At 40.1% G+C, this 26,839-nt stretch overlaps 1 protein-coding gene and 1 long non-coding RNA gene across 14 annotated transcripts in view; one reads left to right on the forward strand and one right to left on the reverse strand.

The window, feature by feature from the left end:
• Positions 1-26,810, reverse strand: part of LOC114007245 (uncharacterized) — a 41,052-nt gene extending 14,242 nt beyond the window's left edge. For all 3 annotated transcript variants that reach the window (XR_003548871.1, XR_003548870.1, XR_003548869.1), the window contains exons 1-3: positions 26,751-26,810; positions 25,478-25,558; positions 11,049-11,118 (exon numbers count right to left, since the gene is read on the reverse strand). This is a non-coding gene — a long non-coding RNA (uncharacterized LOC114007245). The remainder of the gene's footprint in view (positions 1-11,048; positions 11,119-25,477; positions 25,559-26,750) is intronic.
• Positions 1-26,839, forward strand: part of EIF4G3 (eukaryotic translation initiation factor 4 gamma 3) — a 418,798-nt gene that overhangs the window by 257,923 nt on the left and 134,036 nt on the right. For all 11 annotated transcript variants that reach the window (XM_027770593.1, XM_027770592.1, XM_027770595.1 and 8 more), the window contains one exon: positions 22,127-22,215. In XM_027770593.1, the coding sequence (XP_027626394.1) occupies positions 22,127-22,215 (89 nt within the window). The remainder of the gene's footprint in view (positions 1-22,126; positions 22,216-26,839) is intronic.

The following is a 26,839-nucleotide window of genomic DNA, read 5'->3' on the forward strand; positions in this document are numbered from 1 at the left end:
TCCTGCAGGTGGCCATAATAATTTTTTGATTGCTTGTTACGATCTGTATTTTGGAACACATTAAGATAGATTATTCACGTTAGGAGCTGAATGGAAAACCAAGAAAAATGGATGGCCTAGCCATGCATGAGTTTTTATGATGTGTTAAGAGAGAATGTGATAATTCGTGCGTAACTGTTTTTGTAGAAGATCTAGAATAAATTAATAGATTGATTCTCTTTATTCAGGGAATATTAGTTTATACCAGCTATGTTACAGAACCTTTTCTGACAGACCCTCAGTTACCATCGAGGTAACTGAGGCATACTTTTCTTTCCACCCAGAACTGGGTGATTTTGTAGAGAGACAGATACATAGATATTGGGAAGAGAGAGGTGAAGTGATGAGGGTATAAAGAGCATTGAGTGCACAGAAAGGTAACTTCGTTATAGTCTCTGCTCTCATTCATTATGCATTTATGCTGTAGTGATCTACCTCTCTGCATCTGCACTAGATTTACCTTGAATTAAACAGCACTCTATTTTGATGATGTTGTAGAAGTGGTACAGATGTTTTTATTAAAATGCAGAAATGCCTAAGAGGCTGCAGAAAGACCAGTAAAATAAATAAAAAGGCTAATATTCTCATTGGAGTCATCTTTGTCCTCACCCTTGACAGAATTGTACATCTGCTGAGCTTTTTGGAACATACTTTTTACTTAGAGTCACTTTATACCTTTCACTTAGAGTCGCTTTACTATTGTATTTTTCTGATGACTTGATATACTATGCCTTAAGGGTAACAGACACATTTTTCACGTTACCCTTTTCCTAAATTGTATATTTCCTCCTGCTACAAAAATAAGACAAATGACAAAAATGAAGTTGGGATTGAGACAAGATGTGCAGAAACAAGGTAGAGTTGACAGATGAAGTGTTATGTTGGAAAGATGAGGGTTTTAATTTTACATCTGTGTATTCTAGCTTCAACCTTATGTTTTCTGGGGTAGAGCAAGTCAGTTCATCTTTTTTTTTTTTTTTTGTCTTTTGTCTTTTCTTTAAGTTTATTCACTTACTTATTCCATGAGAGAGAAAGATGAGCCCCTCAACGGGGTTCTCATGCCACAATCCGTACCCAGTCTCAGACAGCCTGAATCATGGACATGCATGCCCAGCATGCTTAGGGAGGTTCCAGGGTGTGAACCCAGGCCTTTTCCCTTGTGGATCCAGCTGTGCCACTTCTGCACTACCAGTCAGGCCTTTGTATTGATTCTTTAGTTTCTTTCTTTCTTTTTTTTTTTTTTCACTGAAATGAGAGTAATATAATGGTACCTAGCTAATGCAAAGAGATTTAACTAATAATGTTGTAGGAGAGAAGTTAACCTTGAATTTCATTTCAGTTGCAAGCCACTTAGTCATTAACAGATCTTCAGTGACCATTCACCATCAGCAGGCTCTGTTATCTGATGCCAGGTATATGGAAGCCAATAATGTAGAATTTTGGGGCCAGGAGATGGTCTTGAGGTTAGGGCAGCTGGATTCCACATGGCGGACTGCGTAGTTGAAGTCCCAACAGTAGCTAGGAAAATATATATTGGGCTCATATGCATTGGTGACCAAAATCCCAAGAGAAGAAAGGGTTCCAGCGTGACCATTCCCCCTGCGGGTACTTTCTCACTTTCCCTCTGTCTCCAGTGAGCACATGTACCTATAGCAGGGAAAAAAAAAAAGACAAAAACAGTTCTTAACCTCAAAAGACTCAAATTCTTAGTTTTGAGTTGTGTAGAGTAGCAAGGGTACATTGAATGGGTTGATGGTAAAATTTTTTAGTTCTATAAAGTAGGAATTGGGTCTTCAGTTGACTAAAAGGTAGAAGTAAAATTTGTAACTTTGATATGACTCAGACACCAGAGAAGCATATTGTCTTAAAGAGGTAGACTGTGAGGCTAATAGTGGTTTCATTCTCATGCAAGTGAACTCATTTCAAAATTTTTGGATTTGGGGACCAGCAGTTAGCATAATAGCTGTCACTGAACTCCCATGTAGTCGACCACGGTTCGAGGCCCAGACCCAGTGGCTTAAACTCACGCTGGGCACGTGTGCATGCATGCCCAAGATCCTGAGAGGAGAATGGAGGAGAAGGAATTGTGGTATGGCCATTCCCCCCTAGGAGGGGTGATTTCTCACTTACTGTCTCTCTGTCTCTCTCTGTCTTTCTGGCAAGTGCACGCGCCCTATAGCAAAAACCTCTCCGAAAAAAAAATCTTTGGATTTTAAAGCAATACTTTGATACATTTTTGAGATGTTATCAAGTATAAGGGTCCAGTCAAGAGAAACTAATATTCAAAATAGAAGTCTTAAGATTTTAAAAGAAGAAATGTATTCAGTATGGAAACCGGAACAGCAAGATCTGGTCACTGATGAGAATGTAGGTGAGAGAAGACTGAAAGTGTATATTAGACAATATCAAATGCTGCAAAGAATTTGAGTACAATGGTGAGTAAATAGGCCATGAAATTTGTTATAATGTTACCTGAACAGTGTCATGGATTTGGAGAGTGAATAATGAAATCAAGAAAATAAAGATACTAGAAGTATCCACGGCAGGCCAAGATTCCGGGAATATTTGAAGGGAACACTAATAGGTATAAAAACAACACAGGCAAGTGGCCAAAGTACACATCAGACCTGGTAAATCTTGAAGAGAGGAGCAGAAGCAGTTACACATTTTCTTCTATCATGTGTCCCATTCTGGAGCAGAACCCAACCATCCTGTGGGACTTTCTGGGTGCATACTTTAGGAAATACTACATCTTCATCTGAAGGTGGGCTATAATGACAAAAACCTGGGTTTAGCGCTCTTCTTCCAGCTACACATACATGACTGGAATCACCACTTCATGTCCTGGTATAATTGGAGGCTTGGTGTCCAATCCATGTTGCAGAAGTCTAACATGACAATCCTGTGGCATCATCCATGACCTCAGAATCATGGTTTGTAGCCCAGCAACTACTTTTTGGAATGTTCAAAAACTGAGGTCAGCTTATTTGGGACCAGCAGTTAGCGTAATGGCTATGTCGCTGGACTCCCATGTAGTCGACTGTGGTTCAAGTCCTGGCCCAGATGGCTTAAACTCACACCGGGCACGTGTGCGTGCATGCCCAAGATGACAACAGGCAAATGGAGGAGAAGGGATTGTGGCATGGCCATCCCCCCCTGGGGGGTGATTTCTCACTTTCTGTCTCTTTCTGGCGAGTACACACACCCTATAGTGAAAACCTCTCTAAAAAAGAAAAAAAAAAGTCATGACATATTTTCGCATAGAAAAATACTTAAGACAGCCTAATAGTAAGGAGACATGCTGTCAAGCTGGTAAACCAGTTCAACACTACCCCATTTGATGGTTTCCATTGAGCCACTTTACCTTTGTTCAAAGCAAGATTACCTTAGTTACTATAGTTTTCTGATATCTCAGTATTACAAATCCACTAACTTTATTCCTTGTCAGAATTATACTGGATTTAGGCTACCCCACAGGCTGAGGCCACATGGGAGTTGCTAGTCAATTCTCAGCCACCCTAGGGGAAAAAAAAGCCAGGTGTAGCAGCATATACCTATAGTCCCAGTTACTTGGGGACTGAGGTAGAAGAATCTTGACACATTAAGATCCTGACTTTGAAGAAGTTATATTGGTTTTTCTTGGCCTTTGGATATTTGTGTGTTTTCTGTACACAATAGGTACTTGATCAATGGAAAAATTAGATTCTTTTCTCTTTGTAAATCTGATAGATTATGAATTCATATAGGTTAATTTTCCTATAAATATTTAGAGCACATAATTCTTAACATTTTAAGATTCACCCAAATATGAATTACACATAAATTTTTATCATATATAATAGATATACCTGTTCAAAAAAGTCAGTATGTTTGAGGAGCAACAGAGAGGTAGACTGTTGTTAAAATACTTTAACAGTGGGGCCAGCAGGTGGCGTGGTAGGTAAAGGCCCTGGACTCCCACATGGACAACCGCAGTTCAAGTCCTGGACCTTATAGCTTGCTTTCTCACTGGCCGTTTCTCTCTCTCTCTCTCTGTCTCTGTCTCTGATCAAACTGGAAAATAGTAATAAATAAAGTTAAATAATTCTTTAAAAATATTTTAACTAATGATTGTGAAAATAATAGTGAGACTTTAGTTTTCTCAATCAGTGGCTAACTCATGGATTTAGCAACAGGAAATCTAGACCATTGTCCATTCTATAACAATATTCCCAGAAAATGACTAAAGAGAATTAGTGTGAAATCCTAAAGGACCAAAAAGACTAAACACTTGTTCTGTCTTTAAGTCTTCATCTTTAGATCAGGACATTGAGGTTACCGGAAAAACTTCCTATTCTGTTTTCTCTTCTGTCCAGTCTCCAGTCACAATTTGAGGATGGTTTTCAAGTTGAGTCGTGTTTTGTTTGTTTGTTTGTTTGTTTTGGCCCTTTTTACATACTCTTGTGCTAGAATGGTGACCTAATAATAAAGGCATCTACTCAGCATACTAACAAGAATAAAAGTGTGGAATTTTCCTACTTGAAGTGCTATTGTAGGGCCAGCAGATATTATGGAGGCTGGTTCTCACATGACTGACCAAGCAGTTTGTGTCTTAGACCTGGTGGCTTTAAGACACACTGTGTGTGTGCTCAAAATTCCTAGAAGAGAATGCAAAAGAGATTGCAGCATAATCATCCTACCTGGGAGGTGATTTCTCTCTGTCTCTTTCTCTTTCTCTGATGAGTGCACACATCCTATGGCAAAACTTTTTTTTTTTTTAAAGCTAGGTTTTTTGTTTTTGTTTTTAAGAAGTTTTTGCTTTAGGGTATGTGCATTTGCTTGAAAGAAGAGACAGATAGCAAGAGGGAAAGTTAGAAATCACTCCCCAGGGAGGGATGGCCACGCCCCAGTCCCTTCTCTTCCATTGTCCTCGGAGGACCTTGGACATGTGCATACACATGCCTGGTGTGATTTTCAAGCCACCAGGTCTGGGACTCGAACCACAATTGGCCATGTGGGAGTCTAGTGATTTACTGGTCTGCTAGCCCCAGCATTATATTATTTTATTGAGATGACATGCAGTTCATCAAAATTTTATTTGACAGATAGATGCACTAATCAGTTTTATTTGTGCAATAAAATGAAATTTGTCTCTGGAGAACTAACTGAAGTTATCACGTTGAAAATGGCATTCTAGCTGCTGTGACATGGCTGTAATACAAGTGCTGTGCAAGGCCAGAAGCCTGACCTGTGACCGACCACAGGTTCAGATCCTCAGGTCAGCCTGAAAACGGGCTATATGAGTGCCCAGGATCCTGGGACGCTAGAGAAAAGGGATAGCAGCGTGACAAGACCCTGTCGAGAGTCCTCCTCTCTCTCTCTCCCTCGCATAGCTCAAGCTCTCTATCGTTTAGAAAAAATTGGGGCCAGCACGGGATGTGGTTAAAGCGCTAGACTCCCATACGGCTGACCATGGTTCAGGTCCTGGATCTGGTGACTTGCTTCTCACTGTCCCTCCGTCTCTCTCTCTTTCTCTCTCTACTCAAATTTTAAAATAATAGCAATAATAATAAATAAAATTAAGTCTTTAAAAAACAGAAATGGTAAAATAACTTTCTGATTTTGGTATCTAGATTATCACAGTAGGAAACAACTTTATGCTTTTCTTCTCTAAAGGAGGGTTTTTAAATTATTCTTCCTTAGTGATTCTCAAAATTCACATCTAGAATGAAATAACCCACTTGCTGAGCAAAAGTGCCAGGTTGTAAATTTTTAAGATGCTATATCTTACTCCTTATTTGCATTATGACATATATAGAAAGGAGGAAAAAGACTTTTTCTTTCCTTAATTTCAAATTAATTAAAATAAATGTTTTTCCCCTGTTGGTGTTGTTTCCAAAGATAGTACATATTCACTGGAGAACATAAACAAACAAACAAACAAAAAACCCCAGCAATATCTACAAGGTAAACCTGTCTATAGACAATCACTGCAGGTTAAAAAGAAAAGCAAACAATATAATAGAAGTTTAGGTAAAGGATAAAAATAACAAATGCAAAGAAAAGAAAGCATATAATAGAAACAGGAAAAGATGCTCACCCTTGTTCTTGGTTACAGACACTGTTTTTTGTCTAGTAGTACTGGTAAGAATGGAAGACATTCAGTATTCATATACTTGTGAGAGGAATCTTGAGTTATTTTAACCTTTTGGAACTTAATCTGACAAATACATTTTTTAAAACAATTATTTAATTTTATTTATTATAATTTTTTATTTTTAAATTTGACCAAAGAGAGAAAGTGAGAAAGCAAGCTGCTAGGTCTGGGTTGAACTGCGGTCAGCCATGTGGAAGTCCAATGCCTTAACCACCAAGCCACTTGGCGGCCCTGACCATGTCTGTTAAACATACGTGGGCTAACTCCGTAACACAGGGATTAAGGGAGCTAGATCCCACAAGACTGGGCTGTGATTTGAATCCTGGCCCTGGCAGTTTGAAAAACATGATGGGTACATGTTTGTACATGCCCCAGATTGTGAAAGGAATGGAAGAAAAAGGATTGCAGTGTGACCACACTCTGTGTGACCCATTGGGAGGTTCTCTCTCTCTCTCTGTCTCTCTCTCTCTCTCTGTCTCATTAGTACACTTGCCCTCAGACAGCAAAATAAATAAATAGATAGGTATGTGTGTGTTTCCTTTTTTGGGTCAGTTTTGGAAATATAGGTACCAGTAGATAAAGATATGCTTAAGAGTGGTTTTTTAAGCAAAAGTAGCAAAAAATGTTAAAGTCTTACAAGAGGAAGTGTGCATACAAAGTATGTGATACTGTGCAATTGATTTGAGATAGGTCTGTGTAATGAGCAGGAAGGGTTTCCATAATGGATTAAGTAAAAATAAAGCTTTTATCTTTTTAAGAAACTGCAAATTATTTCCCAGAGTACTTTACAATTTTATATACCCACTAGCAATGTACAGTAATTTCAGGCCATCTTTTTTTCTGGTAAGTAACTTTTGTACCTTTTCCAAAACTGTGTTGTGCATTGGGTTGTCGAAAAAGTCATGGTCTATTTTTTCTGTAGTTCTTTGCAAAAATGTGTCATGACTTTTCCAACAACCCAGTATTTCTTGATTTATTTTCTTCTGTTGATCTAATTGTCTTTTTTATATTTTCCCTTTATTTCATGATAGACTATATGTACCTGAACATGAGAGAGAGAAGCAGAGAGAGAGGTGCTCCTTCCACAGAATCTGGTCACACCATGATTCCTTTCCTTCAGTCCCCTAGTGCATCAGATCCGGGGCACTTGAGCTTGTGCCTGGTAGGTTTCAGGCCAACTGGGTCAGAGACGTAAACTGTGATCTCCATGTGGGATCCAGCTGGTCTTGAGCAGCACCTTACCTCTGTGCCGTGGAACTAGCCATGGAGCTCACCTTTCTTGATGCCAGTACCACATTGTCATGATCAGTTTTTGTAATTTGTCTTGAAATCAAGCAGTATTAAGTCCTCCAACTTCATTCTTTTTCTAAGTCCTTTTTTTTTTTTTTTTCTCTCTAAGTCCTTTTGAAGTCCTTTGCTTTTCTATATTTTATGATCAATTTGTTCAACTTTTTTTTTTTCTACAAAACAGCCTTATGGAATTTGATTGTGCTTCCACCAAATTTAGACAATTGACATCTTGGGATATTAAATTTTCTGACCTATGAACATGGTGCCTTTCACCATTTATTTGTCTTCTTTAATTCAGCAGTGTTTCAAAATTTCTAGTGCACGTGTGTGGTAACTTTTATCAGTTCATATCTTTTGATGCTGTTGTAAAATATATTTTTTCATTTTTTGCTACTAGTGTGTGGAAATACAGTATATAATAGACATTGTATTTTGTTTTTAACTTTATATGCGTGATAGAGAATACACGTGCATGCACAACAAAGGAGGGAACTGGAAAGAAAGAAAGCACCCTCCAGTGGGGCTAGTCATGCTGCAATCCTTTTTCTTCCATTTCTCCATCCTGTCGCACACATAACACATCCTGCATGTTGTCACTAGGGCTGAAATTTGAGCTGTGATTAGCATGTGGGATCTGGACTCTGCTATATAACATTGAACTGCTGCCTCTGTGGGGCCAACCTCTACAGTAGACATTTATAGGCCAGCCATTGGCATGGTATTAAGGCAACTGGATCTCACATGGCTGACTGCACATTCGAGTTACAGACTGGCAGCTTGAGAAATATGCTAGGTGTGTGTGCTCAAAATCTTGAGAGGATGGAGAAGGGATTGTGCCATGACCATACCCTCTGGGGTGGGGGTGAGGATTATCACTTTCTCTCTCTTTTCTTTTATTCTCCCTTCAATGAACACATGTACCTATAGCAAAATTTTTAAAATATGTATATCAGTCTCATAACCTAAAACTTTCCTAAGTTCACTGACTAGTTTTATTAGCTTTTTTTTTTATAGACATTCCTTGGGATTTTTTACATAGATGATCATATTGTCTGTGAACAAAGAGTTTTACTTCATGCCCCAGATTTGAGGGAAAATGCGTTAGATTATATTTAAGCATGGTGTTATCTCTAGGTTTTTGATTTTCTCAGTTGAGGAGTTACTTTTTACTCCTCGTTGACAAAAAATTATTCATTGTAGTTAGGAATATATATTGGATTTTGTTAGATGCTGTTTTTCTGTATCTGTTGAGCTAGTCATATGGTTTTCTAATTCTCTTTATTCAGTTAATTATACTTGATATTTGAGTCCTTGAACCAATTTTGCTTTCCTGGTATAAAACTTGGTCATATCTATTTTTAAAAATGTGTCAGTGAATTTTCTTTGTAAAATTGGTTTGGATTTTTATTTTTTAAATCTAGATTCATGAGGGATATTAAACTAGTTTTCCAATAATTGTTGTGTTTGGGTAGCTGATAATGCTAACATCATAGGGTAAGTTCATAAGTATTCCTCTCCTCTTCAGTATTCTGGAAATGTTTACATAGAAATGATGCTGCCTCAATCTCAAGCATTTGGTAGAATTCACTAGTGAAACATGTTAAACTTATGAGCCATAGTAAGGAGAAAAGAAATTAATTGCAACTACCTAAAAACAAACATAATTATTAGGATTAGCAGGCATAATAATTAAATGGTTATTACGTATGTTTATTGTAACTGTACTTAATATATTCAAAAGTATAGACATGGAGTTGACATAACTGGAACAACACAGGCTCAATAGAATAAGTAAACATAAAACTCAGATATAAATATCTTGGACATTATAATTAACCAGCCTGACCTCATCGATAACTAAACACTCAAACAACAGACACGTGTTCTTTGATGGACATGTAGCAAATTTACCAAAATTGACCACATTGTGGTTCACAAAACAAGTCTAAATAGAAAGGTTCAAATCAAAGCAGGTTTGTTCTCTGACCACAGTGCAATTAAAGTGCTGGAAGCCACACAGTCAGCTACAAGTGCAGATCCCAGATCACTTGAAAATATACTGGGCACATGCACACACACACACATGCTCTGTCTAATAAAATAAAGGAAGACTTGCTATTGTTATAATTACTGGAACATTCTCAAAAACATCCAAAAAGTAAAATAGAAATATCAGGAGGGGGACCAGCAGTTAGTGTAATGGCTATGTCGCTGGACTCCCACTTAGTTGACCGCGGTTCGAGTCCTGGACCTGGTGGCTTAAACTCACACCGGGTGCGTGTGCGTGCGTGCCCAAGATACAAAGAGGAGAATGGAGGAGAAGGGATTGCAGTGTGGCCATCCCCCCTGGGGGGTGATTTCTTGCTCTCTGTCTGTCTGTCTTGGTCTTTCTGGTGAGCGCATGCACCCTATAGCAAAAACCTCTCAAAAAAAAAAAAAGAAAGAAAGAAAGAAATATCAGGAAGTCTGTATTTACTGTGGAGGTTCTGTGGTAAATCTTTTTCCTTACCTTTCCCATCTTTTAGAGCTTACCTGCATTCCTCGGCTCAGGCCCCTTTCTCCATCTTCAGACCAGCTTCAAGGTATCTTCAGATTTGTCTCATATTCTCCTGACTCTTTCTTTCACTTGTAAGGACCTTTTCGATTATGCTGAACCTACTGCGTTAATCCAGGGTAACAGTCTCCCCATCCTTACTTTTCACATATGCAAATTCACTTTTGTTATATAAGGTTACATATTTAGAGTTGAGGGATTAAGACATGGCATTTTTGATGGTCTGTTATTCTGCCTACTGCATTGCTAAAGCAGTACTTAGATGAGAATGTATACTACTATACTGCCTATATTGAGAAAATAAAATTCTCAAATTATTGATCTCAGTTTCTACCTATAGAAACTACTAAAAGAAGTGCAAACTCAAAGAATGTGAGTGGAAATAATGAAGATACAAATAGAAAACAGTAGGGGAAAACAAAAGATAGTTACTGAAAATATCACAATTGAACCTAAATGTGATATCTTACATCAACGATATTTAATGTTAAGGCTGGAAATCTTAAAATATCTAATTGCGGGGACTGGCAGGTGGTATGGTGGTTAAGGACGCTGGAATCCCACTTGACCAATAGCAGTTCGAGTCCCGAACCTGGTGGCTTGTTTTCTCACTCTCTCTGTGTCCCTCTCTGGTTAAATTAAAAATAAAGTTAAGATAAAATAATTCTTTTTCAAAAAAACCTAATTGCATTATAGATGTCTATTTTTAATAAAATTTATGTCTAGACTCCTCATTTTATTATACTTTTTTTTCTTTCTAATGGTAGGCTCTGGGAGACAAGCTTATCACACGATTCAGGTTTCTTGTGAAGAAAGTCATAGAGCAGAAAACATACAAGAGGCATTATTACCAAGCCAATGTACATTTCAAAGGACAACCCTGGAAGATGCTGGAAAACAGTGGTAGACTTACTCTCTAGTGTTTCTTCGGGTTGACATCTCTTAATAACCCATCATTTGTGTATATTTTATCACCTTCTTTATTCCTCCAGTTCATTTACATCTCTGCAAAACTTGTTCTTCTCTTACCTGGTTTCTTCTTTGTGCTGCACTAGTTTCTTAGATAAATCATCACATTTTCTTAGATTCCCAGTAGGATCTGTGAAAGGAAAACAAGTAGGTAGGGGGAGCAACTGAATAGGATCCATAGTCTATAGAAACTCTATGTAGAAGAACAAATTTCTTGAATATAATATAATCAGAATGACTTAGTACCAACTTGTAGGATCTCAAAGTCTAAGGAAAACAGTAAATGATGTAGAGAAATGTCAGAGATGAACAGGAAGGGATTAAAACTAAGTGTTTAGGGTGGGAACTCTTAACTGAAAATTCCGTTATTAGAACTTTCTGTTCTGTTTATGTACACCCTATGGCGATGCGCTTGGGCCTGTCTCCCACCAGTAGTGACTCCATATACCTCTTAAGTCTTCATTGCCTCCTCTTAGTTTTTTTGTCACCTCTGTCCAGAGACCTGAACTCTGGCAACATTGGTCTCAAGTTTTAGAATGAAGATCTCAATGTATTCCAAGAGAATAGAGAGTTAAAGAGAGACTTTGTAACTCAGGGCCAGAAGATCTTCAACTAGGCTGTTCAGTTCAGGAACTCTTAGGCTTTCCTTTCTTATTACCAGATTGTTGGGGTATTGTTGTTTTTGTTTTTCCCTAGATTTTTGCCAAAGGGCATATGTGCTTGCCAGGGAGGAAGGAAAGAAAAAAAAAGAGAATATGAGTAATCAGCCCCCAGGGGGTTGGCCACACTGCAGGCCCTTCTCCTCTAGTCTCCTTTTGGGATTTTGGGCATGCAGGTATGCACGCTGCAGCGTGTTTTTCAAGCTCTTGGGTCTGGGACTTGAACTGTGGAGTTAGCCATGTGGGATCCAGAACCTTAACCACCATGCCACCTGCTGATCTCATGATGACAAAGATATTTATGGTGTAAATATTTTATATGCATTAAGTTCTGTGGTCCCAGACTTGAACTAGAAGTTGGACATGGGAGATCCAGTCTCCTTAACCTCTACACCACCTGCTGGTGTTTTAAATTTGAAAAATGTAATGAACCAGGACTAGCACATGGCATAATAGTTGCATCACTGGACTCCCATGTGGTTGATCATGGTTCAAGTCCTGAACCCAGCAGCTTAAAACTTGTGCCAGGTGCGTGTGCATGCATGCCCAAGATCCTGAGAAGAGAACAGAAGAAAAGGTATTGCAGCGTGGCCATCCCCTCTAGGGGGTGATTTCTCACTCTCTGTTTCTCTATCTTCCTCAGTCTCAGCGAGCGCACGTGCCCTATAGCAAAGATCTCTTCTAAAAAATAAAAAGTTAAATCAGCCAGTTAAATCAGCCTGCCAACCCAGCAAGTTCCTATCCACTAATGTAGAAAAGAAAAAATTTATTATTGAATAAACATTTGGGACCAGCAGTTAGCGTAATGGCTATGTCACTGGACTCCCACGTAGTCCACCGCGGTTCACGTCCTGGACCCGGTGGCTTAAAACTCACGCTGGGCGCGTATGTGTGCGCGCTCAAGATCCTGAGAGGAGAATGGAGGAGAAGGGATTGCTGCATGGCCATCCCCCCTGGGGAGTGATTTTTCGCTTTCTATCTCTATGTCTCTGTCTGTCTGGCGAGCGCCCTATAGCAAAAACCTCTCAAAAAAAAAAAAGGGAAACCTAGACCTGGTGGCTTAATTTCTCACTTTCCCTTTCTCTCTCTCTCTGTCTTTGTTTGGTCAAATTTTAAAAAATAATAATAACATGGAATTAACATGGAATTAACTAAATGATTCTTTAAAAATTTTTTTTTTTAAACTGCAGTAAACATCACAAGAAACACATTAATGAGAATTGTAGACTAAAACAAATCTCACTTTTATATAGCCTAGCCAGGTAGGTCTATAGACAGTTTCTGAGATACTATTATGGTTCAACTTAAAGATTTTTTTTAGTAGCATGAAAGTGATATGCGTTCAGTAGAAACTACTTTGAATTTTGATTTCTTTCCTGGCCTAGTGATATATGTAGTGTCACACACACTCTCAGTGCTATGCAGAACCAATGAGCCACAGCTTCTAGTTATCTAGGCAGTCACTAACTACAGATACTCTGCTGTGCACTGTGTAAACAGATGGTTTTGCCCAACTGTAGACTAATGTGAGTGTTCTGAGCAGGTTTAAGGTAGATAAGGCTAAGGGCCAGCAGGTTACATGGTAGTCAAGGTGCTAGATTCCCCATGGCCAACTGCAGTTTGAGTCCCAGATCTAGAGCCTAGCTTTCTCACTTTCTCTCTCTCTTTGGTGAGTACACATGCCCTGTGGCAAATTTTAAAATAACAATAATAAATAATAAATAAAAAAGGTAGACGAGGCTAGGCCTGGCCTCATGGCCTAGTGGTTAAGAGGCCTGGATCCCATTGCCTGGTGCCAGTGCTGGTGCGTGTGCCCGTTGCCCCAAATCCCAGCAGGATGGAGAAATGGAGGAGAAAGGGATTGTGGTGTGACCATGCCACATTGAGGATGCTTCCACTCTACTCCCCTAACATACATACCCTCTGACAAATTTTTAAAAATAACAGTAAGAAAAATCTTAAGATAGTCTGGCTGAGCCAGCCGGTGGAATGGTGGTTGTGATGCTGGATCTCACAAAGCTTACTATATGGTTTGAGTCCCTGACCCTGTGGCTAAGAAAACATTTAGGGCGCTCTTGTATGTGAATGCCCAGAATCCCAAGAGAAGGGATTTCCGTGCAGCCATCCCCCAGGGGTGCTTTTCCACTTTCTCTCTCCTCTATTACCAGCACCACCATCACCACCCTCCCCTGCAACAAGTGCACATGCCCTGTAGAAAGTTTAAATAAAAAATAGTGTAGGCTAAGCCATGGCATTTAGTAGGTTAGGTGTATTAAATACATTATCAACATACAGTATTTTTAGTTTACTATGGATTTACTGAGATGTAGCCCCATCATAAATCAAGGAGCATCTATAATTCATTACATATGTATTAATATAAGCTCTCATGTAACAGGACTTTGCCAGCACCATTTGCTCTACCTAATTTTCCTGGTAACCTCAGTGACCGTCCTTGATGCTTAATTGCCTTTCTCCAAATGGAAAAATAAAAATTCTAACTTTCTGAGGAGCAGGTGATTACAGGAACCTGCAGCCTAGGTGGAATTCCCATGAAGACAGACCGGGCTTTACTTTCCTTGAGGCAGAGATGGCTCTTAGGCTCCTAAGAAAAATATCCTGGACCAGCAGGTGGCATGGTAATAGAGGCACTGAATTCTCACATGGCCAAACATGATCAGAGTCCCAAACCTGGTGGCTTAAAAGTCACATCAGGCGGGTGTGCATGCATGCTTGGAATCCCAGGAAGAGAAGGAATTGCAGCACGGTCATCCTCTCCTGGTGATTTCTCACTTTATCTCTGTCTCTCTTTTCCCCCAGTGAAACCACTTGCCCTATGACTAAAACCTTAATACAAAAAAAAATAAATAAAAATAAAAACATTCCTGAGCTACAATGCTAGTGAGAGGCTTATTTAAAAAATATTTATGTATAAAAGAAACAGGAAGGATTTACCGTGACAGGTTTTCACTAGTCAAAGACCTGAGAAAAGGGAGAGAAAAAGGTCCCTTTTGGCTCCAGGAATAATTGAAAAAAAAATTAAAAATCCCATTCAACTTTGGCGCCTATCTGATGAGTGCAGAAATAAAGAAGAAATTATCTCACAAAGAAAAGCAATATTAAGTTTACCGACATGGCATCTTCATTAAAAATTGCTTTCTGATTTATATTGTATAGCTAATAGAGTACCTTGGGATTAAAAGGTTATCTGTCATATGTAATCACCACATTTTCTTGTAACCTATGTGGAATTATGATTGTACTTTCTTTTGTTCAAAATTAATAAGCTTTAAGAACTCCATGAGTTCTCGAGATCCTCTGGAGATCAAAATTATATACAAAGTTTTAATGTTCGTAGTAAAATTAACATAACGTTATGAATGTATTCTTATAAAGAGTAGTCCTAAAATCCAGAACATAAGGTCTCCACTTGAATCAATCCTACAAGGTGAAACAAGATTGAAACAGTGAATGACAATCAACTTAAAAAGTTTGACTTTTTTTATTTCTCCCAATAATAAGTTACTGTTATAAACCTTGAAGCACCGAGACAAGCTACCTATTGTTCAAATGGGTACTTGGAATATTAGCATTAAACCTTTCCTCATTTTTTTCCAGGTTTTTAATTTTTTTTCTTTTTCTTATTTATTTATTTATTTTGGGGGAGGAGAGGTTTTTGTTATAGGGCATGTGGGCTCACCAAAAAGACAGAAACACAGACAGAAAGTGAGAAACCAACCTCCCCCCTCCCCGGGGTGGGGGGAAGGCCACGCCGCAATCCCTTCTCCTCCATTCTCCTCTCAGGATCTTGGGCACGCACGCACACGCACCCGGCATGAGTTTTAAGCCACTGAGTCCTGGACACGAACCGTGGTCGACAACTATATGGGAGTTCAGAGACATCGCCATTAGGCTAACTGCTGGTCCCTTTCTTCCAGTTTTTACATAAATATTTTACCTGGTTATAAATGTAGTATAGGTTTAATTTTATACTTTGCCTTTTGTTCTTTTTTAATGTTAACCAATCTCTTTTTAAAATTTCTCAATCTCACTAGCCTGCAGCCAAATCCCTGCTAAGAAAAGTAGCTCATAAAAATCTGAGTAGTGCATAAATTGATTTTTTTGAGACCTCGGTTTTGACCCTTGCTGTCTTCAGGTTTCCAGAGATCTAGCCATGTCTTTGTATTTTGAATATGTTAGGAGACATTTGAATCAAGTAGAACAGGTTTATTTTGGTTTTGTTTTGTTTTGTTGCTGCTGGGGGGGAGAGGGGGAGTGAGAAATCACCATAGGACATGGTCATGTTGTAATCTCTTCTCCTTCATCTCTTTTCTTTCATGATTTTGGGCATGTATGCACAATCGCCAAGCATACTTTCAAGTTGCTGGGTCTGGTTTTTGAACTACCCTGTCAGTTTTGCCGGATCCAGTCACCCTAACCACCACACCACTAACTGGCCCAATAGAAGAGATTTTAAACAAAGTTGTATAATTGTTTTCCTCATTGCTATTTACTTTCCAAACCATTGCAGCATACACATGCCCTTACACTTTCTCATCTGTAGCCAATTTTGCAGCTCTCCTTGATGTTTCTTCTGTCCTCTTCCATCCTATTTTTGAAAATACACCTTTTGGAACCAGCAGATGGTGTAATGGTTAAGTTGCTGAACTCCCAAGTAGTTGACCAGGTTCAAGTCCTGGACTTGGTGACTTAAAACTCATACCAGGGGCGTGTGCGTGCATACCCAAATTCCCAAGAGCAGAATGGAGGAGAAGGGATTGTGGTGTGGCCATTCCCCTGGGGGGGTAATTTCTCACTTTCTGTCTCTCTGGCAAGTGCACATACCCTATAGCAAAAATCTCTTAAAAAATATATATTTTGCCTTTTTTTTAATGACAGGACCAGAGAGAAACAGAGGGTGTTCTCCAGTGGAGCACAGTCGTGCTTTTTCCTCCATTCTGCCTCTCTATCAGTATCTCGGCATGTGCACACATACGCCAGGCATATTTTTCAAGCTTCTGAGCCAGAATCTGAACTGTGGTTAGCCATGTAGTATCTGGCCCCCTCCATACAGCACTTAACTGCTGAGCTATGGGGAGGTTAGACCCCCAAAATAGATTTCTAATTGTTTCTGAAAAAAATCTATGCTATGGGGCCAGCAGGTGGTGTGGTGGTTAAGGCAGCTGGATTCCCACATGGTTCAAGTCCTGGACCCAATGACTTTAAAATTGTTCTAGGTGCCTGTGCATGTGTGCCCACCCAAAATTCAGAGAGGAAAATGGAGGAGGCGGGATTGCTGCATGGCCATCCCCTCCATTCCCTTTTCTCTCTCGCTCTCCCCTTTCTGATGAGCCCATGCCCTGTGGCATGCAAACAAAGCCCATGCCCTTCAAAAAGGCAAACAAACAAAAAACAACAACAAAAACCTGGGACCAGCAGATGGCGTATAATGGTTATGTTGCTGGACTCCCACATAGTTGACCGTGGTTCAAGCCCCAGATCCACTGGCTTAAAACTCTGGCAAGCATACACACCCTATAGCAAAAATCTCTCTTTAAAAAAAAATAAATTGTGCTATGATTTGATCCTTGTTAATAATGAAACTTAATCGATTTAACTTCATCTCTTTTTTCTGTTTGTTTTAGATTTTTGCCATATGGTGTGTGTGCTTGCCAGAGAGAAGGAAAGTGAGAAATTAATCCCTAAGGGGGATGGCCACACCACAGTACCCTCTCCTCCAGTCTCCTCTTGGGATTTTGGGCATGCGCACACATATGCTTGGTGTGATTTTTAAGCTGCTGGTCCGGGACTTGAACCACAGAGTTGGCCTTGTGGGATTCATCACCTTAACTTCATACCACTTGCTGGCCCTTAACTGTTACTTTAATTTCATACAGACATTTTGATGGCCCTTGTGCATGCTTATCATTTTATATTTCAAAGTAGTAGAAATTAATTATGCCAATAGTTTAGTTCTCATTGTGGGGAACAAAGGATAGGGTAGACTTGTTTAGGTATCTGTGCATCTAGGTAATTACAAATCCCATGCAGAGGTTGTTGCTTACTCTGTGGTCTTTTAATGCAAAATAAGGAGGAATCATTTTGTGTCTTTGCTTTAGGAGTGTAAATAATACTTGTCACATACAGCTACTGTTAGTATATGTACAGTCAGCACATTTGCCGTGCTGTCAGTGGGCTAGAGGAAAAAACAAGACATCTTAAGATTAATTTTCCTATTTATTCCCATAAATTCCAATAATAGGAAATTATTAAAATTCATGACATATTTTTGCATACAAAAACGTAGAAAAACATTCCGTGACTTTTCCAATCCATTATTTTGGTATTAACTATCCTATAAATCTGGAAGTTGATGTCTCTGTCTCTCTCCTCTTCCTCCATACTTCCCTCACTCCCTTTTCTACCACACTCACTCCACCCCAGCACACCTGCATTTTACCACCTCTGCCCATCAGTAATGGTAGGAGATGGAACGAGTGTCATGATCTCTGGGAATTAGGTCTGTGTGCATCTGTTTCAGTATTTTAAATAACGTGTGTATCTCCTAAAGAGGTGTGTGCCGTTTCTGTCCACCTCTTTTTGTGAACTACTTCTTAAAATTAAGACTTTAGTACTGCTTGAACAGGTGAATAATGATCCTGTTAGGCAAGTAGCTATTTTTAAAAAATAAAAACACATTAAGCACATGATACTACTCACAGAAGAAATGTTTTGTTTAATGTTTTGGGTTTGGTTGTATTTGATATATCCTTGGAAATTTCTGAGATATTTCTCTGCATCTTACTAATTCTGAATTTGTATTTGACCTCAAAAACTCCTACAAAACGTGGTCTTCCTCTTTTCCATGAATGGAATTTAGAGCGAAGTTACATATGTGTAATGTATATATTCCACATATATATGTGTAACAAAATAAAATTTAAAATAAAATGTACAGTCTCCCCAGGCTTCATAACGCTTAAAAGGATTCTTCCATGGAAGAATTAAAATCAGGGACCAGCAGTTAGTGTAGTGCTTATGTCACTGGACTCCCATGTGGTCAAGGTGGTTCGAGTCCCGGACCCGGTGGCTTAAACTCACGCCGGGCGCGTGTGTGTGCATGCCCAAGATCCCAAGAGGAGAATGGAGGAGAAGGGATTGTGGCGTGGCCATCCCCCCTGGGAGGTGATTTTTCACTTTCTGTCTCTCTGTCTCTCTCTGTCTGTCTGGCGATCGCACGCACCCTATAGCAAAAACCTCTCAAAAAAAGAATTAAAATCACAAGCATTGGGACCAGCAGATGACATAATGGTTATGTCACTGGACTCCCTTGTGGTCAACTACGGTTTGAATCCCCAACCCGGTGGCTTAAAATTCATGCGAGGCATGTTTGTGTGTGTGCCCAAAATCTGTAGAGGAGAATGGAGGAGAAGGGATTATAGCGTAACCATCCCCTCTAGGGGTTGATTTCTCGTTTTCTGTCTCTCCAGGGCAAGTGCACAAGCCCTATAGCAAAAATTGCTCTAAAAAAAATCACAGGCATTTTGGAGGATGACTATAAAACAAACTGGTTACATGAAGTCAGAAGCTCCATAAAAAATTAAGACTACGTATTCAGTAGAACGTTTTAAGGCAATAGCAAATTTAAAACTGCCCACAATTTCCATACTTTGAGAAAATGGTTTACCTTGAATAGGCAAAGGAAGAAAAACAGGTGGTCTAATGTTTTCCTTTCATTGTGGCCTCCGAGGGAAAGGATTAACAAAAATTGATTTGGGGTGTGTGTGACAGAGATTTACAAGAGTATTTTTTTGATGATATAGTATTATTGAGAAGAAAAATATTCAATGTTTTCTTTACCTTTGTTCCTAAAATATTTGTTTACAATCTGCTGTTCTACCAGTAATGGTTTGTACCTGTTCCAGAGTCTCAGTGAATGGTTTTACGTTTTTATAGGCAATCAGATGAGGCAGTAATGTTCAGTTTAATGTTTATTCCATTTTGGTAATATTTCTCAAGTAGCCTTTCTTTGACTTTTCTCCCTCCTTACCAATCCAACTATAATCTCTTTCTCTTTTAAACTGCTGGAGGGCCCCTTTTTTCCCCTGAGAGAGAGAACTCCCCAGTGAGGCGTCATCCGGATACAGCCCCCTTTCTCTTGTTCCTTCTACCAGGATTTGGGCTTGCACAGCACATACCTGGGGTATGTTTCGAGCCTGTAGGACTGTAGACCATGTAGGCTCTGGCTCTCGTAACCAGAATGCTAAGGGGAAATCCTAACATCTTACTCCTATCCGTTGACTCATAAGTTGCTTTCTTAGGATCCTTTAAATATTTTCTATTTTAATGCACCTTAATGTCCACCACCTGCTGGCCCCAGCTACTTGAATTTTTAAAAGTAAGCTCAATTCTCCATGTAGAATTCCTGGTGCAAAAAAAAAAAAAAAAAAAAAAGAATTCATTAAAAATGTCTCTTCTCTTAATTTGACCCCAGTTATATGAAAGGTCAGGCTACAAGTATTGATCAAGATGCAAACTGAATGTTGTGTAATTGCCTACTGTCACATGAACCATTAAAGTATCTTGTTGTTGTCTAGAAAGCTTTAAAAAAAAAAAAACAACTGAATCCTGGGCCACCTCCATGGCCTAGTGGATAAGGCAGTCATATTCCACAAGACCAACCATGCAGTTCGAGTCCTGCACCCAGTGGCATGAGAAACACATGCATGTGTGCATGCATGCCCAAAACCCTGAAAGGAGGGAGAGATAGAGTAGAAGGGATTCTAGTGTGAACATACCCACTGGGGTGCTTTTTTTTCCTCCCCTCTCTATGTGTCTCTCTGGCCCTCTAGGAAGAAAAATAAACAAGAATCCTTGACATGTTTTTTTCTAGGTTAAAGGAATCTTACCCTAATTTCCCTCTTTGATTTGCTATAGGGTGCATGCGCTCACCAAAGAGCAGCAGTGAGAGAGGGAGTCAGGGAGGTGAGAGACCAGTCCCCAGGGGAAGGCCACACCACAGTTCTTTCTCCTCTCCTCCTCTCAGAATTTCAGACACACACACTCAGTGTGTCTTTCAAGTCTCCAGGTCTAGGACTTGAACTGCCAGTTGGCCATGGGATCCAGCCACTCCATCACCATGCCATCGGCTGGCCCTCTTGTCTCTCTCTTCATTTTCTTTGAATTTTATTTCATTCATGATAGGGAGCACATAATGTGCACAAGACGGAAGACGGGAGGGCGAGGGAGTGTGACGAAGAGACCGGGGAAAGAGCACGCTCAGCAGGGTCTCCTCCTGCTGTGATCCCTTTCCCCTCTCCTCCATCTTTTCAGGATCTTGGGCATATGCACAGGCTCCAAGCATGTTTCCCAGCGTGTTCAGACCCCAGGGGTCTGTACCAGAGGTCAGCTGTGTGCCATCAGCACTGCAGTTCAGTGTGTTACTGACTAAGCCACCAGGATGGGCCATCACTCTTACATTTTATATTGAATAATGGCTTGGTTAAAATAAGTAGATCCAAACTTGAAATTGCCTCACAAGTCAGTTTTCTTATGTAGATACTCACCACACCCTGAATTATAAGCTAGGTATGTCTTCACAATTGAAAAAGGAGGGGCCAGCAGATGGCCTGGTGGTTAAGGTGCTGGACTCCCACACCCCTGACTGGCAGATCTAGGACCTGAAAATCATGCTGAGTGTATGTGCCTGCATACCCAAAATCCCAAGAGGAAAATAGAGAAGAGACTGGCATGGCCAGTCCCCTTTGGGGGGTGATTTCTCACTTTCTCACTCTCTGTCTCTCTCTCTCCAGTGAGTGCACACACCTTTTGGCAAAAAATCTGATGAAAAAATAAAACAGGAGACAGCAGACAACATAGTGGTCACATCACTCGACTTCCACATGGCCAACCATGGTTCAAGTCCTGGACCTGGTAGCTTGAAAAATCACGCTGGACACCTGTGCATGTGTGCCCACAGTCCTGGGAAGAAAATGGAGGAGAAAGGGTTACAGCTCTCCAGTGAGTGCACACACCTTTTGGCAAAAAATCTGATGAAAAAATAAAACAGGAGACAGCAGATAACATAGTGGTCACATCACTCCCACAGTCCTGGGAAGAAAATGGAGGAGAAAGGGTTACAGCTGGCCATCCCCCATGGGGAATGATTTCTCACTTTCCCTCTCACTGTCACCCCCCTCCAAGGCTTGTAAGCATGTGCCCTAAGGGAAAAACCTCTTAAAAACAAACTAAACCAGTCAAGTGAGGAGTCAGCCCTGGTTGTAAAGTTCTGAGTTTGTGCCTAAGACATTTGCCATGATCATCTCTGAGCTACAACTCCGTCATTGTTTGCTGAATATTCCAACCATCGGTGCAGGTGAAGCCCCTTTGTCCTGCGGAATTTGAAAACAGGTATTGTTTAGATCTAATATTTCGGATGACTTTGCAGTCGCAGGTAACGGGTCTGATCTTGTATTTCAGCTCAAACAGCTATGACTGCACCAAAGACATGGAAGAAACCAAAAGATCGAATCCGAACCACTGAAGAAGTATTAGAGGCAGAATTGGAGGTAAGAGGCAGCAGCAAGTCTGCCTAACTCATCTTCATGGAGGTGGTGCCATTTCGTAAGATAGATGTGGCTTTACACCTTTCTCAGGATTTTGTTTTCCAAGTAAAGTTTCCTATATCAAGCTAAGAGCCTTATTTTTTTCCCCTGCTATAGGGCATATTCACTTGCCAGAGAGGGAACCTGAGAAATAACCCCCAGGGGAGATGCCCAGGCCACTGTCCCTTCTCTTCTATTGTCTGGGGATTTGGGGCCAGTGTGCGCACACACACACGGGCCCAGCATTGTTTCTAGCATCTTTTTTCTTTTTTAAGAATTATTTATTTTATTTTGTTATTATTATTATTATTTTATTTTACCAGAGAGAGAAAAAGAGAAAGGGAAAGTGAAAAAGCAAGCCTCCAGGTCCGTCCGGTACTTGAACCAGTCGGCTATGTGGGAGTCCAGCATTCCAATCACCGCACCAGTTGCTGGCCCAGGATCCAGCATCTTAACTTCCATGCCACGTACTGACCCAAAAGCCTAATTTTTTCAAGTCTATTTACAGTAGAATTTTAAAATTTTATTTATTTTTTTACCATGACCAGAGAGATGAAGAGAGGAAAACTGAGAAAGCAAGCCACCAGGTCTGCGACTTAAACCACAATTGGCCACGTGCAACTGTAGCACCTAGCCATCATGCCACCTGCCAGCCCATACAGGAGTTTTATTCTAAAGAACATACTTTATTTTGGGGGGCCAGCAGGTGGCATGGTGGTTAACAGCACTGGACTCCCACCATGGCTGACTGTGGTTCCTGCCTTAGGTTCAAGTCCCAACCTGGCAGCTTGCTTTCTCTCTCTCTCTCTCTCTGTTTCTCTCTCTCCCTCTCACTCTGTCCTTCTCTGGTCCACTTTAAAATAAATAAATAAATAAATAAATAAATAAATAAATAAAGTTAAGAAAAATAATTCTTTAAAAAATTTATTTTTCATTTCCCAAAAGCGTTAAAATAGCACACAGCATAATAATTTAGCACAGGGACCAGCAGTTAACATAATGGCTATGTCGCTGGACTCCCAGGTAGTCGACCGCGGTTTGCATCCTGGACCCGGTGACTTAAAACTCAACGTCAGTCACGTGTGTGTGTGTGTGTGTGTGTGCCCAAGATCCCGAGAGGAGAATGGAGAAGGGATTGCGGCGTGACCATCCCCCCTGGGGGGGTGATTTCTCGCTTTCTGTCTCTCTGTCTCTCTCTCTCTGTCGGGCGAGCGCACGCACCCTACAGCAAAAACCTCTCAAAAAAAATAATAATTTAGCACATATATAAGGTGATATATGCAATTAATAATCTCCAAAATGGTTGTTTTAGGTAAGTTTCACTTAGAGAGTCTTTAAAAACTCATGATCTTGGGGTCAGCAGGTGGCATGATGGTTAAGTCACTGGACTCTTACATGGCTGACTGTGGTTCGAGTCCCAGACCTGGCAGCTTACTTTCTCATTTCCCTTCTCTCTTTCTCTGATGAGTATGAGTGCCTGTAGGAAAATTTTTAAAACAATAATAAATAATTCTTTTCAAACAAACAAACAAACAAACTCATGAACTTAAGGGACCCAGTTATTAAGGGACCAGATCTGTTGCTTGGTGCTTAAAGCAGCTAGATCCCATATGAACAGTGTCATGAATGAAATCCAGGCCCTGGCAGCCTGAGAAACACTGGGCATGTATATGTGGGTGCCTACATCCTGTAAGGAGGGAGAGATGGGAGAGATGGGGTTGTGTGTGACCATTCCTGTGGGGGGGGTGCTTTCTCCTTTCTCTCTCTACCTGTCTCTTTTCTTTCTCATGATCACATGCACCCTCTAGCAAGAAAAAAAAGAAAAAGTTACTAACAACAAAAATAGTTATAAGAGAAATCTTGGTATAAAAGATCTCTCAGTTCTTCTAACCTGGGAACATTTTATTAGGGATGTGCTTCTCTATAGCTGAGCTATTGGGTTATCAGTAAAAGTACATAGTTTTTCTGTGCAAAAATGCAACATGACTTTCTGACACCCCAGTATATCAGTTGGTCTCAATCGTATTTAAGTTAACAGTGCTATGGTTCCTAGTCTGAGAAAGTCATTCAGAAGATAACTTTAATATTGCAAGTCCCTTGGTAGAGCCTCCATTTAAACTGTATTACCAGGTGGTGGAAGTAAAGGGGTAGGTATAAGAAATCAAATTTTGCTGCAGACCAAAATTGCTCTACAGCATCCAGAAATGGCAACATCTTACTGTGAACTCCTCACGGCTTAGTCAGAGTGTAGTGGAGTAGGCTTTGCAAATGTTCACCTTCATCAGATGATAAAGAGACAAAGTGTAAAGACAAGCAGTATCTGGAACAGTGGCTCTTCAAAGGAGATAATGAGATTCACAAACAATTTCATGTTACATCATTATGTTTTAGTCTGAATTTAGATAGGATAGATCAACTTTCTATAAAATGATTTCCCAATTCTAAATGTCTTTTAAGCACAATTTAAAATATGCTCATACATTTCCTTCTGCATCAGATAAGTTTTAGTGAATTTAAACTTAATTTACTTTGGTCATACGAATCTAAGTAGGGACTTAACAGCTAACACTGCTTAGATCCAGCCTTAATATGAAAGAAATCATTCTAATATTGCTTTTAAAATTAATCTATTTTTATTTTTCCCCTTGTACCTCTACTATGGCATAATGAGTTTACTATTTCAAAATATCTTAAAGCTGGACCAGCAGATGTCATAGCTATTACATCGCTGTCCTCCCACATGGCTGACTGTGGTTCAAGTCCTGGACCCAGTGGCTTGACTCTCACGCCAGGAGTGTGTGCATGCGTGCCCAAGATCCCAGGAGGAGAAGGGATCATGGCATGGCCATCCCCCTGGAAGATGGTTTCTTGCTTTCTCTCTCACTGTCTCTGTCTCTCTCTGGTGAGCACACAGGCCCTAGGGCAAAGACCTCTTTTAAAAAATAGTAAAATGTCATGAAGCCAAGCCCATTGTGATGCCTTGGTTAAGGTGGCTGAATCCCACATGGTTGACTGCAACAGTTCAAATCCTGGATCCCCGGCAACTTGAAAAACATTCTGGGTGCCTATGTGTGCATACCCAAAATCCCAAAAAAGTGGAGAAGGCCATCCCCCCAGGGGGTGATTTCTCACTTTCTCTCTTCCTCCTTCTCTCTGTCTCTGTCTTTTCTTTTTTTTGAGCATAAGTGCCTTATAGCAAATTAAAAAAAAAAAAAAAATCACATACCCAGTAACCCAGGTGTTATCTGCAGGTCATTTGAGGTAATTTTTTCTCTTGCAAGCATTTTCTTGTTTTCTTTCGCTTTCTCTGAAAGTCAAAAAAAAATCTTTTTTGTCTCATTATTCAGAAGCTTAGTAACATAATGTAACTGAACTCTTGTCTTTGTTTCAAATACCTCTACCAAAGTGGCAGACATTTGGTTACCAACTCCCTCTCCCAGTTAAGTTTTTCTTTGTATTAACCTGTTAGAATAATCTGGTGAATAAAAACGGAGAGATTTTTAAAAATACTCATGTGCTGAGGACCAGCAGTTGGCATAATGGCTATGTCGCTAGACTCCCACGTAGTCAATCGTGGTTCGAGTCCCAGACCCAGTTCCTTAAACTCACACCGGGTGCATGTATGTGCGTGCCTAGGATCCTGAGAGGAGAAGGGATTGCTGTGTGGCCATTCCCCCTGGGGGGGTGATTTCTCACTTTCTGTCTCTCTGTCCCTTTCTGCCTTTCTGATGAGCGCACATGCCATATAGCAAAAATGTCTCAAAAAACAACAACAACAACAACAACAAACACTCATGTCCCAGCAGGTGGCATGGTGGTTAAGGTGCAGGACTCCCATGTGGCCTACCGTGGTTCAAGTCACAGGGATGGTGGCATGCTTTCTCTCTCTCTCTGGTCAAATTTTTAAGATAATAATAATAAGTAAATAAAATTAAATAAATAATTCTTAAAATACTCATTAGTCAGGTGGTAGAAACCATTCGATATATTTTAGTAAAGTCTGTACGTCCATGTGTCCATCCATCCTTCCTTCCATTTTTTTCAGAGGGTGCTTGTGCTTGCCAGAAAGAGACCAAGAGACAGAGATGGAGGGAAGAGGAGAAAGCACCCCTCCAGTGGGACGTGGTCATAGTAAAATTCTTTCACCTCCACTCTCTATCTTGTCAGGATTTGGGACATGTACGCACATGTGCTTGGCATGATTTTCAGGCAACTGGGGCCAGGACTCGAACCTGTGGTCAGCCATGTGGCATTTGGCTCTCTTAACCTCTAGGCCATGGGACTGGCTCTCAACAGTCATAGTTTTATAAACTAAAGCTTATCAATGAAGACTAGTACAATTTGAATATAGGTTTTTTTTCTTTTAAAAGTATTATTATATATACTTGATTAAAAATAATTTTTATTAATGGTTTGAATTATTAAAATGTAAAAATTATTTTAAGGTAACTTAAATGCATTTACTTCATAAGACTTTTCTAGCTAGTTATGATCCTTACCCTTTTCAAGCAGTTAACAGTAACCTCTCATTACTCCCTGTCCTGCCACTGCTCTTTCATGATACTTTGTTGATGTCACAGTTAGTCCC

Source organism: Tupaia chinensis, unplaced genomic scaffold (genome assembly GCF_000334495.1).
Source record: "Tupaia chinensis unplaced genomic scaffold, TupChi_1.0 Scaffold000146_1, whole genome shotgun sequence".
NCBI lineage: Eukaryota > Metazoa > Chordata > Mammalia > Scandentia > Tupaiidae > Tupaia > Tupaia belangeri.